A 13,197-nucleotide genomic window follows, 5' to 3' on the forward strand; every position below is an offset into this window, starting at 1 on the left:
GAAGGAAGGAAGGAAGGAAGGAAGGAAGGAAGGAAGGAAGGAAGGAAGGAAGGAAGGAAAAGAGGGTAGAAAGACTGTAAGAGTCAGGGATGATTGAAACAGTGTTTTCCAGGCTTAATAGCTAGTGGTTTTGGTGGCATGCAGAAGGCCTGCACAAACTACCCAGATAAAATCCCAGCATGGAGGCAGGAAGTGGGCATGAAATTCCACCTCGGCTGAGGAACTATTGACAACCTATAGCTTCTGGGAGAGGGAATGTCAATTTTCTTAAGAATGTGATTCTTGGTATATCAACTACGCTCCACGAGTGGCCAAGAAATAATATTAGGGCAACACATATGGGACTTGATGGGCTCAGAAAAAGAAGACACAAAGTTGGTGCTTATGGAGGTAGGGACGGATCTAGGAGGAGCTGGGAAGAGTGTAAATATGATCAAAACGCACTGACTGACTCTGGACTGACAGTGGGGAACCCTGCATAGGACCCAACTAGGCCCTCTGAATGTGGGTGACAGTTGTGTGGCTTAGGCAGTCTGTAGGACCACACTGGCAGTGGGACCACGATTAACCCCTAGTGCTTGAACTGGCTTTTTGGAGCCCATTCTCTTTGGACTCCAAATATAGGAAGGAGGGTCTCGGTCCTGCCTCAAAGTAATGTATCAGACTTTGTTCACTCCCCATGGGAAGCCCTACCCTCTCTGAGGAGTGGATGGATGTGTGGTGGGGAGAAAGTGGGGGGAATGGGAGGAGGTGAAGGGAAACTGAGATTGGTATGTAAAATGAGAAAAGATTGTTTTAAAAAATGCATTATAGCATGCATGGAATTCTGAAATAATAAAAACCTTTAAAACAGAAAAAAGAAATTCTCAAATAATTAATAAAATATATGAAATTAAAAAAATTCCAGAGAAAGAGAAAGAAGGCATGGAGTTGGTAGGGAGGCAGGAAGGACCTGGGAGTAAATGATGAAGGGAAAACCATGACTAGAATATACTGTATTAAGTATGATTGACATGGTAAAGTATGCCAGGAACATATAGCAGCCTGGAAGCACAAACACCCAAGGAGCTATGGTCCCAAAATGCCCTCTACAAGCATTCTTTTGATAATCAAATCTCATCTTTTTTATCTTAGAATACTTATTTATTGTCCCTCAATCTCAGAATAACATACTAAGAATTTGAAAACACCGAGAAGTTTGTACTTTTTTTCACTGCATCATAATTCTAAAATGAATCATCATTGCTAAGTGTTCTTTTTTTTAAAAAAAGTTTATGAGTTGTATAAAGAACAGAAAATGTAACCAATGGATTTTTTAATGGTATGTATGATTTTTTACAATTAGGAACAATGAAAAGATAGTACAATAACAGGTTCTGATAACAGCCTACAGCAATATCCAATGAAAAAAACAACAGGCAGTTTAGATCTTGATGTTGAAGCTATTGTCAGTGGTTAAGAACAATTATTACTCTTGCAGAAGACTCAGGTTCCATTCTCAGCACCTGCGTGATGGTGGCTCACAATCCAATAAATAAGTCTAGCTCCAAGGGATCCAATGCCTGCTTCTGGCTTGGCAGACACTGCACACACACCATGCACTTGCATGCATGCAAAACAGTTACACCAACAAAACAAAAATAAAAAATAATTATAAATAATGCACATCTCCCAATTGGATAACAGCCCCTCATGGAATGAAATGTGGAAACTGACCATTAAAGGACAGGAAAGTGTGTTATAACTAGAGAGATCATTCTGAGACTTACATAGAGTATACTGTATCTATCTTAACCACTGTCTGTGGCCAGTGTCATAGCAGTGACATCATCATACCACACAGCATTTGTATCATGCCCAGTCCTTTCCTTTATGCTTCCCAGCTTTAGTCTTTAGGATTTTTCTTGACTTCCATCCATCCTATTCCCTTTGCAAGGATGCTTTCCTCCTCTTCAGTTTCACCAGTCAGGTCTTACTAATGTCTTCATTTTTACTTAGCTTCATAAGCCTTAGATACATGAAAATGAGGCTCATTCAACAAACATTTGCTCAGCAACACAATATGCTATCACAGAGAACAAAAATAAGACAGACTTTTTATTGCTGTCATAGAACCTACAGGGTCTCAGGAAAGACTGACAAAGCAACAGCAAAGTGACACCTGTGTTCTTTTGCATCATGGAGCAAGTTTCCCATAAGAGGAGGCATTTGTGTTAGACACTGAATCTCATCTTAAAATGAATCTCCTAAGGGTTATGCTACCTCACAGTATCATTTCAAGTTAGGAGCTGAACCTTTGTGGAACATTCTAGATCCAATTAATAGTATGAGAAATCCTGGGAAACGTGAAATTTGTTATCAAATGGGTAGAAATATGGGCATCCTGCATACCTTGTCTATGTTTGACGTATGGAGTTGGTGCATTACTGTGTAAATGAGCCCTTTATCTGAGGGAGCTGATATGAAATTTGGGTGCTCTGTGTCAGAATCTAACCAAATTGTTGAGTAGTTGTGTTAGAGAAATGGGCAATTGCTGCTTTGCAAAATGTTATACCAGCTTTGGATGAAAAAAATCAACTCTAATTCCTAAGGAAATAAAAATTACAACTTATATTACTTTAAAAAGACTATAATGTATGAAAAATTTATTTTCAAAAAAAGTAGGAAACAGGAAAAAATTCAGATTTCATCTGATACTGCTAAGACTCAACTTAAAAAACAACAGCAGAGCTATCTCTTGGTTTCTCTGAGGAACATATGGTCCTGAATTATTTCAACTTAATTTTTATACTTTATGATAGATGTAAAGCAACACACATTCAGTAGAAACACAATTACTCGTTCTTAATTTTGATCTTTTTCAAGGCTAAAAATATGTAATACAAACTTCTCTCTCTCTCCCTCCACCCCTCTGTGTCTCTCTCTCAGTACTGGGTAGCTTTATCAATCTACATTTTACAGTGAACATTGTGGCTGGGAGTGTATATTTCAATTTACAGTGAGTTTACTTAGATGCTATCTTCTTCATACGTCAAGAAGTATCTGCATATTAGAAAAGGCATGGACTCAGATAATCAATTCTCTCTAGAGAGAGTGTGAGATATTCATTCACCATCATATAAAGAGTCTGCTCAAACTTCTATTTGGTAGATAATCTTGTCAATACCTATTTCATTGAAAAAGAGAAGAAAATTTGGAACTAATGAATATTTAAAGCAGGCTTTCATTTTCAAAGGCGAAGAATACTACACCAAATTGAAAAGTTGAAACAAGGGGTGTGATTATTACATATAATGTCAGAAACACAGAAAAACAAAGAAAAACGATCTCTTACAGAACTTACTCAGAGATAAGCTAAGTCTAAGATTTTTATCTTAGACTGTCTGATCAGCAGTTAGATGTTGCAAGGTCATGGTCTTCATGGTAATCAGACATTTGTTTCTATTTCAATTCTACTATGTAATATGGATGACTCTGAGTTGTTTCTCTTAAATTTTTAAAAGGAGATAATAATCTGTACCATCAAGAAATTTTGGAAGAGTTAAGATAATGTCTACAAATTCTTTACTGTAATGATCAACTTACAATAAGCTACCAATAGATGTTATTCACAGATATTGTCATTTTCAACATCATTATCAGCCCCCACTTCAATTTATATGCTGAAGGAGAGAATGAGAAGGAAATGAGAAATAGAAATCCACTTCCAGCAACCTACAGACCTACCTCTCTCTTCTTCAAGTAAGAGAAGATTTCCTTGATATATACAGAGTTGCATGCAGGATTCCGGTCTTCCCTTTCAATCCTTTCCAATGAGTCACTGTCATCCAGTGTGATTATCTATTAGAAGAAAAGACAAACATTTTGAGCACATGTTCTATGGTTCCATCTATCAGGCATTCAACCATGATTATTTTGGCAGGAGACTAAAAAGGGTCAGAGGGAACTTTCTAGGGGTAGATAGTGAAAATGTTTTGTGCATGTTAATGTATTTGTTTGTATTAATGATTTGTGTATTTTTACTCTATATCAATTTTAGCTTAAAAATTCTCTCCTTCATCCCTGCCTACAAGATGTGCTGGAGTAAAGATGGCACAGAAATTGTGGGAGTGGCTAACCAGTGACTGGTTCAGCCTGAGACCCATGCCATGAGAGGGAACCCACCCCTGATACTGCCCTGAGTGTCAGGACCAAGAGGCTGGGTGGCCCAGAGACCTAGGATAGAATCAAACATGACTAGAAAAAATGTCAATGTAATGATGCCTAACTATATTCTGCTATACTCGTAGATTGGTGCCTAGCCCAGTTGTCATCAGAGAGGCTTCACCCAGCAACTAATGGAAACAGAAGCAGAGATTCACAGCCAAACACTAGGCAGAGCTGGGGGGAATCCTGCAGAAGAGTGGATGAAGGATTATGGGAGCCAGAAGGATCAAGGACATCACAAGAGAACCCACAGAATCAACTAACCTGGGCTCACAGAGACTGAACCAACAACCAGGGAGCCTGTGTGGGTCTGACCTAGGCCCTCTGCACATGTCACAGTTGTTTACCTTGGTCTTCTTGTGGGACTCCTAACAGTGGAAGCAGGGGCTGTCTCTGACTCTTTTGCCTGCTTTTGGGACCCTTCCTTTCTACTGTGTTGCCTTGTTCAGCCTCAACAGGAGACAAGGTGCCTAGTTTACATGCAACATGATATAACATGCCTGGTTGATATTCTTGGGAGGTCTGACATTTTCTGAATAGAAACTGAGGAGGAGTGGATGAGGGGGCATAGGGAGGGTAGGGGCAGAAACTGGGAGGAAAGAAGGGAGAGGAGACAGCAGTTAGGGTAGAAATAATAATAATAATAAATAATTTTTAAAAAGAAGAAGAAAGAAATTATCTAAAGGACATTAGGAAAGAGTTAAAAGAAAGCTTAGTTCATACATACTCATTTTGCTTCACTGTCTTCTACCATTGTTCCCCAAGTTTCAAGTGTTTTGGACTATTACAGATCATGTCTTAGCCCTACAATCTGCATACTGTCCAGCAATCAATATTTGCCTAGTATATGCCTGTTCTATTTACATATGGCTTTGAGTCTCTCTTTTATTTATTTTATATCTGGGTGTTTTACCTGAATGCTGTGTATGTGCACCATGTACATGCAGTGTCTGTGGAGGCCAGAAGGCATTAGATCTCCCTGGAAGATCTAATTCAGTTGTAAGAAGCCATGTAGGTGCTGGAAACCAAACCTGAGTCCTCTACAGAAGCAGCAAGTATTCTTAACTTCTGAACCAACTCTCTAGCCCCAATGCAAGCCTCTCTTATGACAGATTTACTTTGTTATTTCAGCTATGTCAACTGCTTTCTAACATCTTATGTTATGCCCCAATACTTTGATCTGCTCTGCCTCATCTTAGTAGCTTTTTTCCTGCATCTAAACCTTTATCTAAGTTGCTTTGCTTCTAAATAGGGGATGTTTCTCCATCAACTTTCTTTCTTATAATTTAGAACTTAAATATTTCCCTCCTTGGGATATATATTTCAATATTCTTGGTCTTAATAAGCATAAATACTTTCTTACTGATAAGCTTCATAACTATAAAATTGGAAATTAAAGATATTCTACAATATCAATTTGATATAAGAGGAGAATTTCAAAGCGCCTAGTAATTTTTTTCCATTTCGTGAGTAACCTCAGGGTATGAAAGATGAGAAATAGGAGATTATGTATTACCTCTCATTAAATAAAATCAGAAGGTAATCAAAGAAATATCATCTCTCACTGAGTGGAGGCTCCTTCCCCAACACAGTACACACTGCTTAGCTACTTAAGTAGCACATAAAAAGAAGACTTTTGAGGTATTTGAATGATGGCTCAGTGGCTAAAAGCACCCACTGCTCTTGCAAAGAACCCGAGTTCAGTTCCCAGCACCCATTCTTGGCAGCTCACAACTGACTATAACTCCAACTAGAGGGGTTTCCAATGCTTCTGGCTTATACAGGCAAGTGAGCTCACATGCCTAGACAGACAGATAGACACATACATACACATACACTTTATTAGAATATTTCTTAAATAATCCCTTTGGGGGTTAGGGTTGTGAACTTATGGCAGAGCATGTGTTTTGCCCTAGTTTCAATATCCAAAACCAAATAAAAAACTATCTTTTGTAGTAATAGGGTGCCAATCTTTCAAAAAGATAGTTTTTCTCAAATTATATAAAGCACCTTACCTAAATTAGATAAAATACCGTATCTAATTTAAGGAAATAAAGAAGTAAATACCTCAGGAAGTCTTATGCCCTGAGTTGACTGAGAGTCTTCGGAGTCAGAGTCATATGGACTAGAACTCATGAGAGGACCGAAGTTTTCTACACAGGGCATGGCAGCACTGGAATTGTCTGGTTTGGATGCTAAAGCATTGCTGGACACATTAGGGTTAGTCTCAGGTGGAAAGATAAGGAATGATTTGGAAAAATCCTCGCTGTCAATAACAGTAGTGTCTTCCAAAGGTGGTAGACCTGAGAAGGACAATTGGTCTGCAGCAGTGAGTCCCTCATTCAATGCTAGTGTCACTGTGGACTCCTCAACAGTTAGTGTCTTTCTGGTTACATCATCCTTCTCAATGTCAGCCTTATGATCAAAGGTCAAAGACTCCTTGCAGCTTGCCTTCTCAGTGCTGGGATTCTCTTTCAAGGCCAATGCTTCCTTCAGGCTAGCCCCTGTTTTAGTGCTAGGGTTCTCCTGCAAGACCAAGGGCTCCTCCAGAGTAGATTCTTTTGCAGTAGGTTTCTCCACCGCTTCCAATACTTCATTCAAGAGATCCTCTGCATTACTGAGTTGTTTCTCCTGAGAGATCAAGGCTATCTTCTCTACACTGGGATTCTTCACAACGACCAACTCAGCTCTGGGCTTCTCCTGTGAAGCTATGAGCTCTTTTAGAGTTTCCTCCTCAATGCTGGTTGTCTCCTGCAAGGTCAAGAACTTTTTGGACTGAGTTTCTGTGTCAGTGGTGTGCATCTTGATGGCAGCCTCTTTAACAGAATTACCTTGTGTGATCGATGACTCCATACAGACAGCCATCTTCTCAGGAATGTTTAAAGGTTCCTCCGAGGCCTCTTCCTTAGTGTTGGAGTAGTTTTGAAAGCACGGTGGCTGATGACTAAGAGACTCATTATTGTCACCACTGCTGCTCTCATCCAACACTTTTCTTAAGACAAATTCCTGCTCTAGAGCAGCAGCCTTCTCTTGGCTCGATTCCACAGAGGAAGGGTATTTGTCCTTACAAAAGAGCTTTCTTAAAAACAACTCTTCATCGGAAACACTGTCCTGGGAGGCAGGCAGGTTTGTGTGTGTGCCATTTTTTCTATCAGTCTTTTCTTGAAAGTCCAAAGACTTCTGGGATTTCAATGTATCTTCATCAGCAGAACTATAAGGAGAAAATAGCTCTGGAGAGAAGAGTTCCTTGTCATCATTTAAAGTCACTGATTCATTACTATATGCCCCTTCTTGACTGGTGGTCTTCTCCTCTGAGACAGATGGCATTGCAGGGGATAGTTTCTGAGGAATGGAATATTTTTTATTCGATGAAGATGGATTCTGTTGGAACCTAGTTATGGTTTCATTCCTAAGTGATCCAGGCTTTTTAGAGAGAAAGTTCCTAGTTTCATCATTTTTTTCCAGCCACTCTGACTGTGCTGGCCAGAGGGGGATTATATGAGTAGTGCACTTTTTTTCCGGTAAAGCTGTATTTCCTTTCTTAAAGGGCGGTGGCTCCTTTCTTAGTGACCCTGCTCTTGAAATGTCTGTCAATAGTACTCGTGGGTTTAGAAAATGGGACACTGTCCCTTGAGTAAAAGTCTGCTGCATCTCTGAAGTTAAAGGCTTCGGAGTGGAGGCTGGTTCCTCCACGATGCGCTGTTCCTTAAAAGCTGAAGCTAACTGAACATGTGACTTCTCCTTAATAAGCCGCATTTGTCGACCATAGAGCTTCTTCGACTTGGACAATACCTCGGGACTACTGTGCCTCTTTTGCAATGCAGATGGCCCCTGGAAAGGGGGTTCTTTCTTAGTGGTAGACTTCTTAAAGGACAGTGGCTCACTTGTGACTGGCTCTTGTACTACAGGGCTATTGAACAAACATCTCCTTTTACTGAGACGCTGCTTCTTCTTTAAAGGTGAAGGCTTCTTCAAGTAAGGGGCCTCTTCCATGCTCCGGCACTTCTTCAAAGCTGGAGCTACATGAATATGCTGCACCTCTTCCTCAGTGGTAGGCTTTGGCACAGCCAAGGACTGTTCCACAGCCGATACCTTCACGTGAGCAGTGCACTTGCCTGGCAATACAGACGGCCCCTGGAAATGGGAATCTTTCTTGGTGTTGGAGTTCTTATAGGACAATGGCTCATGTTCACGGGTGCCTTTCCCCTGAGTGTCACGGTTATTTTTAAAAGAGGATAGCTTTTTTGTGTGGGTTGCTTCTTTAGTACTATATTTCCCCTTAGAAGTAACTGGCTCTGCTAAAGCGTCATCTTTCTTATTTGTATTCTCTCGCAACACCCGTGGCTTCTTCAAGATGCTTGCCTCCCCTTGAGCGTTCCATTTCTCTTGCAATAAAGATGGCTCCTGTAACAAAGACTTCATTTTAGTGGTAGTATTCTTTTTCTTGAAAAATGGCTTTCCAATTACTGACTTCTCTCTATTAGCTGGCACCTTTAATCCTAATGATTTCTTCCTGACTAAACTCTTCCCCTGAACAGTATACTTCTCTTCTTGTATAATATCTTTATTCTTTAAAGGCAATGGACTCAAGGTGACAGTCAACTTCCTGATGAAAGGCATCTTTAAATCAATCATCTATAGATGAAAATAATTAGGAGACTTTTAGTCTTTCCTAAACAATACCTTTTGGTGAAGCTGCATTTATCAAAATACTTATCACAAAAAAACATCTGATTCCCTAAGGATACTACCTTCTCAGTGATGTCTGCTTCTTCTGGCTTCTTCTTCCTTTTAGAAGTCGTCATGGGCTCTGCATCAAACTCATTGTAGTCTTCACTCTCCTCCAGCAAGATTAGTGGCTTCTCCACTAGAAATGTCTTCTGATGGCATGGACGGCTCTGTAATGTCTTCTTCAAAAGTCTTGTCTCGTTGGTAGCAGGTTCCTTATTTAAAACTAATGTCTTTTGGAAGACAGATGGTTCCTTAGTAGTTAGTGTTTTAGACTTGGTGGGTATATCCAGAATAAACTGTTTCTCCACATTTGACAGTGAGGTGACAGGTCCAACCTTGGAACTGTAAAGGAAACAAAGTGTGGGTAAGAAGAATGCAACTCCTAAATCCTCACACATCATTCCATTCTGCTGCCCCATTAACTAAAGAAAGACAAAGACATTCAACCCCAAGATAGCATAGAGGGTAACAAAAAGATGTACACCATAGGAAATCAAGTTAGTAGCACACCATATATTTTCTATGCCTACATTCCTACACTTTTCTACTTTTCCCATAAGATCCATGTCATACTTTCTCACATATGATTTACTATCATTATTCATGTACGAAGTTTCTATTATAATACTTATTGGATGAGTTACCTGCACATGCACTGATCACTCTCACTAGAAACAGTTATTTCTCTTTGTCTATCAGCACCATGCCTTTGACAAAATGCAGGTTGAAATTATTTTTGTTTGAAGGCTAATGAGAGATGAAAGCTGGTAATTAACATTGATGATATCTAACAACATTCTTTGTGCCAAGGAGTATTCAGAAGATGTTTTCTCAAAGAAGGGAATAGTAAGATCAAAACAGAAACATGTCACGGATGTCAGATCTAAAGCTCTGCTTTGAATAGAGCTTCATAATTAATGACAGTGATTAACTCAGCATAATCAAGTCATTCAAAGAATACAAGTAAAAATAAGAACTAAAGGGAGGTAAAACCACCATCCTGAACACCAGATATAAATGCCTCCAAAGATTACATATCATACAATTCAATTCACATGAAATAGGATTCTAGGGCGTAGGGCAGTGATTCTCAACTCAACAATCGTTTGACGGGGGTCACCTAAGACCATCAGAAAACATAGATATTTACATTATTATTCATAACAGTAACAAAATTACAGTTATAGAGTAGCAACAAAACAATTGCATGGTTAGGGGTGCCCACAACATGAGGAACTGTATTAAATGGTCACGGCATTAGGAAGGCTACAAACCACCTGTGTAGGAAGAGTTAGAAAGTAAACTCCTAGATATTGTTTGTCTTGAAGGTGTTGACACCTTTTAAAGTTACAAAGAGGTAATAGCTCTAGAATCATTTTTTAAACCACTGTATTATAAAAGATAACAATTAATTAAAAGGAAATATCTTATAAGATTCTGTTTGACAAAACAGGTTTTCATGCTGGGAAGTGGTGGCACACGCCTTTTAATCCCAGCACTCGGGAGGCAGAGGTAGGTGGATCTCTGTGGGTTCGAGGCCAGCCTGGTCTACAGAGTGAGTTCCAGGACAGCTAGGGCTGTTAAACAGAGAAACCTGTCTCAAAAAAACAAAATAAAACAAAAACAGGCTTTCCTGATGAGTACATTTAGAAGTTATCTCCAGGTCTTCAGATAATCTAGGTATAATAAGAACATACATTGTCAGGAGCTAGTTTGTCAAGATTCAAATCCTGTATCCTCATTTAGAACCTAGGTAATCTTGGGCAAATGAATTCAGTGTTTTAGGTTCCTACCTATAATATGAGGATAAAAGTAACATCTCTTTAATAAGCTTGTTGTGAAGATTTGACAAAATAGTATGCTAATGACACTTAGAGGAATGTTAAGAACAGCTCAAAGGAATTACATAACAGATCACTGGAATTATATAATTTAGATAAAATGAACAAATTTGAAGAAAGTTATAAACTATCAAAGTTCATTAAAGAAGAAAATAAAAACTTAATTAGACTTCTATCACATAAAGGAATTGAATTAGCAACTAAATAAACTAACCACAAAAAAAGAGTTCAGGCTCAGATGGCTTCCCTGGTGAATTCTACCAAAAACTTAAAGAGAGATGAAAACCAGTTCCTCATAAACTCTCTTAAAAAATAAGAAAGGTGGAAACAAGTTTCCAATTCACGCTTTAAGGGCAGAAGTATTATGACACCCAAAGAACAATAGTATTGCAGGACAAGAAAACTATAAACTATTACCTTTTATGGCTATAGATGTAAAAATCCCCAACAAAATACTAGAATAACAAATACAAAAATGCATTTTAAAGGATGATCCATAATAATCAAGTAGATACCCTAGTAGTGCAAAGTTATTTTAACATCCAAAATTCAAATATACTGTACTACTAGTACAAAAACAATATTATTATCAATGGACCCATAAAAATCATTTGACAAAACTCAACACGTTTTCATAATAAAAACCCTTCTGCAAACTGTAAATAGAAATGAGATTCTTGAGCTGGCAAGATGGCTAAGCAGGTAAAGGTGCTTGCTTCTCAGCCTGATGTCCTGAGTTCAATCCCTGGGATGAATATATACACACATACATACATACTTGTGCAAATGTGAAAAAAAATTAAAGGAAAGAGCAAACACTAATTGGAATCAAAAGGTTTTTGTGTACAATTGTTTGTGTGTGTTTATCTAGACAAACATAGGGAAAGATAGACTGACCAATAGTCACAGACTGAGAGAAGACAGATGGACAGATGGATGGACCAATGACTATATGGATAGATAGATAACAGACAGACAGATAAAAAGATCATGATTCTAGATGGTTGGGAAGATGGGATTCATAAGGAGTTTGATAGGAGAGAAGGGCTAGAAAAGATGCAGATATGGTGCACTTATGCATTAAATTCTCAAAAATACATTTAAAAGAGGAAATGAGATTCTTGAACCTGATAAAAGACAAATATAAACTCTAAAGTTATCATATTTAATAGTGACAGAATAATGACTTCCCCCTAACATTGGTCAAAATGGCAATATTGACCAACTCTTATTTTACCAGTATCCTAGCTAAGACAATTATATATCAAATTAAATAAATATATCCCTATTAGAAACAAATTATCAAAATTATTAACACAAAAGTTATAACTAATAGATAAGTTAAGCAAGATTTCAGGACAATACATAAAGATTAGAGAACTTATCATTCCAGATATGACGATCTATTGTACAGCTACAGTGCTACAAATAATATGGTACTGGCACAAAAAGTGACATGTAGACCAGTGGAACAAAACAGAAAACCCAAACATGAATACATGCTATTAGAGTCATTTGGTATTAGACAAAAAGGCCAAAATTATACATTGCATCTTCAAGAAAATGGCTCTGGAAAAACTGGATGCCCACATGAAGAAAAATAAAATTAGACCTATACCTATCACACTGAACAAAAATTAGACCCAAGTATACCAACGGCTTCAGTTTGAAACCTAAAACTGCTAAAAGAAACATATGCTGTACCTTATAAGATATAGAGGTAAGAAATGACTTTCTAAATAGGACTACATTTGCTCAGGAATTAAAACTAACAATTGAAAAGTAGAACTTTATAAAACTTAAGGCTTTTGCACAGCTAATGAAACAAACAATCAAGGAAAGATAAGGCTCACAGAGCAGCAGACACTCTATCAGCTACACATTTGACAGAGTATTAATATCCAGAATACATAAAGAGCTAAAAAAAAAAGTCAAGATACAAATAAAGGGTTCTCAAGTGAAGTAAAAAGAATAGCTAAGAAATATCTCCAAAAGGGTTCTTCATCTGTAGCAATTAGGGGAATACAAATTAAAAAACTTGGAGATTTCATCCCACCCTAGTCAGAAAGGCTAAGGTAAATAAAAAGTCATCTGACAATAAGTGCTGGTTAAATGTGGAGAAAGAGGAATCCTCATTCATTATTGATAGGAATGCAAACTAGAAAAGCCAATCTATAAATCAGCATAGAGAATCTTTAAAAAGTTAAGAATAAGTACACCATATAACCCAGTTACACCACTCCTTTGTCCAAAGGACTCAACATTCTACTGCACAGATCTTTCTCAGTTATGTTTGTTGTCCTCAGTTCACAATAAGTAGGAAATACAAGCAACTTAAATGCCTTTCAACAGATGAATGAATGATGAAAATATAGTACATGTACATAATGGTACAGAAAATTTGAAGGTAAATGGACAA

General features: G+C 38.1%; 1 protein-coding gene across 1 annotated transcript in view; it reads right to left on the reverse strand.

Moving 5' to 3' along the window:
* Positions 1-13,197, reverse strand: part of Ccnb3 (cyclin B3) — a 71,025-nt gene that overhangs the window by 14,455 nt on the left and 43,373 nt on the right. The window contains exons 3-5 of the mRNA XM_013348291.1: positions 8,958-9,279; positions 6,274-8,841; positions 3,727-3,840 (exon numbers count right to left, since the gene is read on the reverse strand). Of these exons, the coding sequence (XP_013203745.1) occupies positions 3,727-3,840; positions 6,274-8,841; positions 8,958-9,279 (3,004 nt within the window). The remainder of the gene's footprint in view (positions 1-3,726; positions 3,841-6,273; positions 8,842-8,957; positions 9,280-13,197) is intronic.

The sequence above is a fragment of the Microtus ochrogaster genome, chromosome 10 (genome assembly GCF_000317375.1).
Source record: "Microtus ochrogaster isolate Prairie Vole_2 chromosome 10, MicOch1.0, whole genome shotgun sequence".
Classification (NCBI taxonomy): Eukaryota; Metazoa; Chordata; class Mammalia; order Rodentia; family Cricetidae; genus Microtus; species Microtus ochrogaster.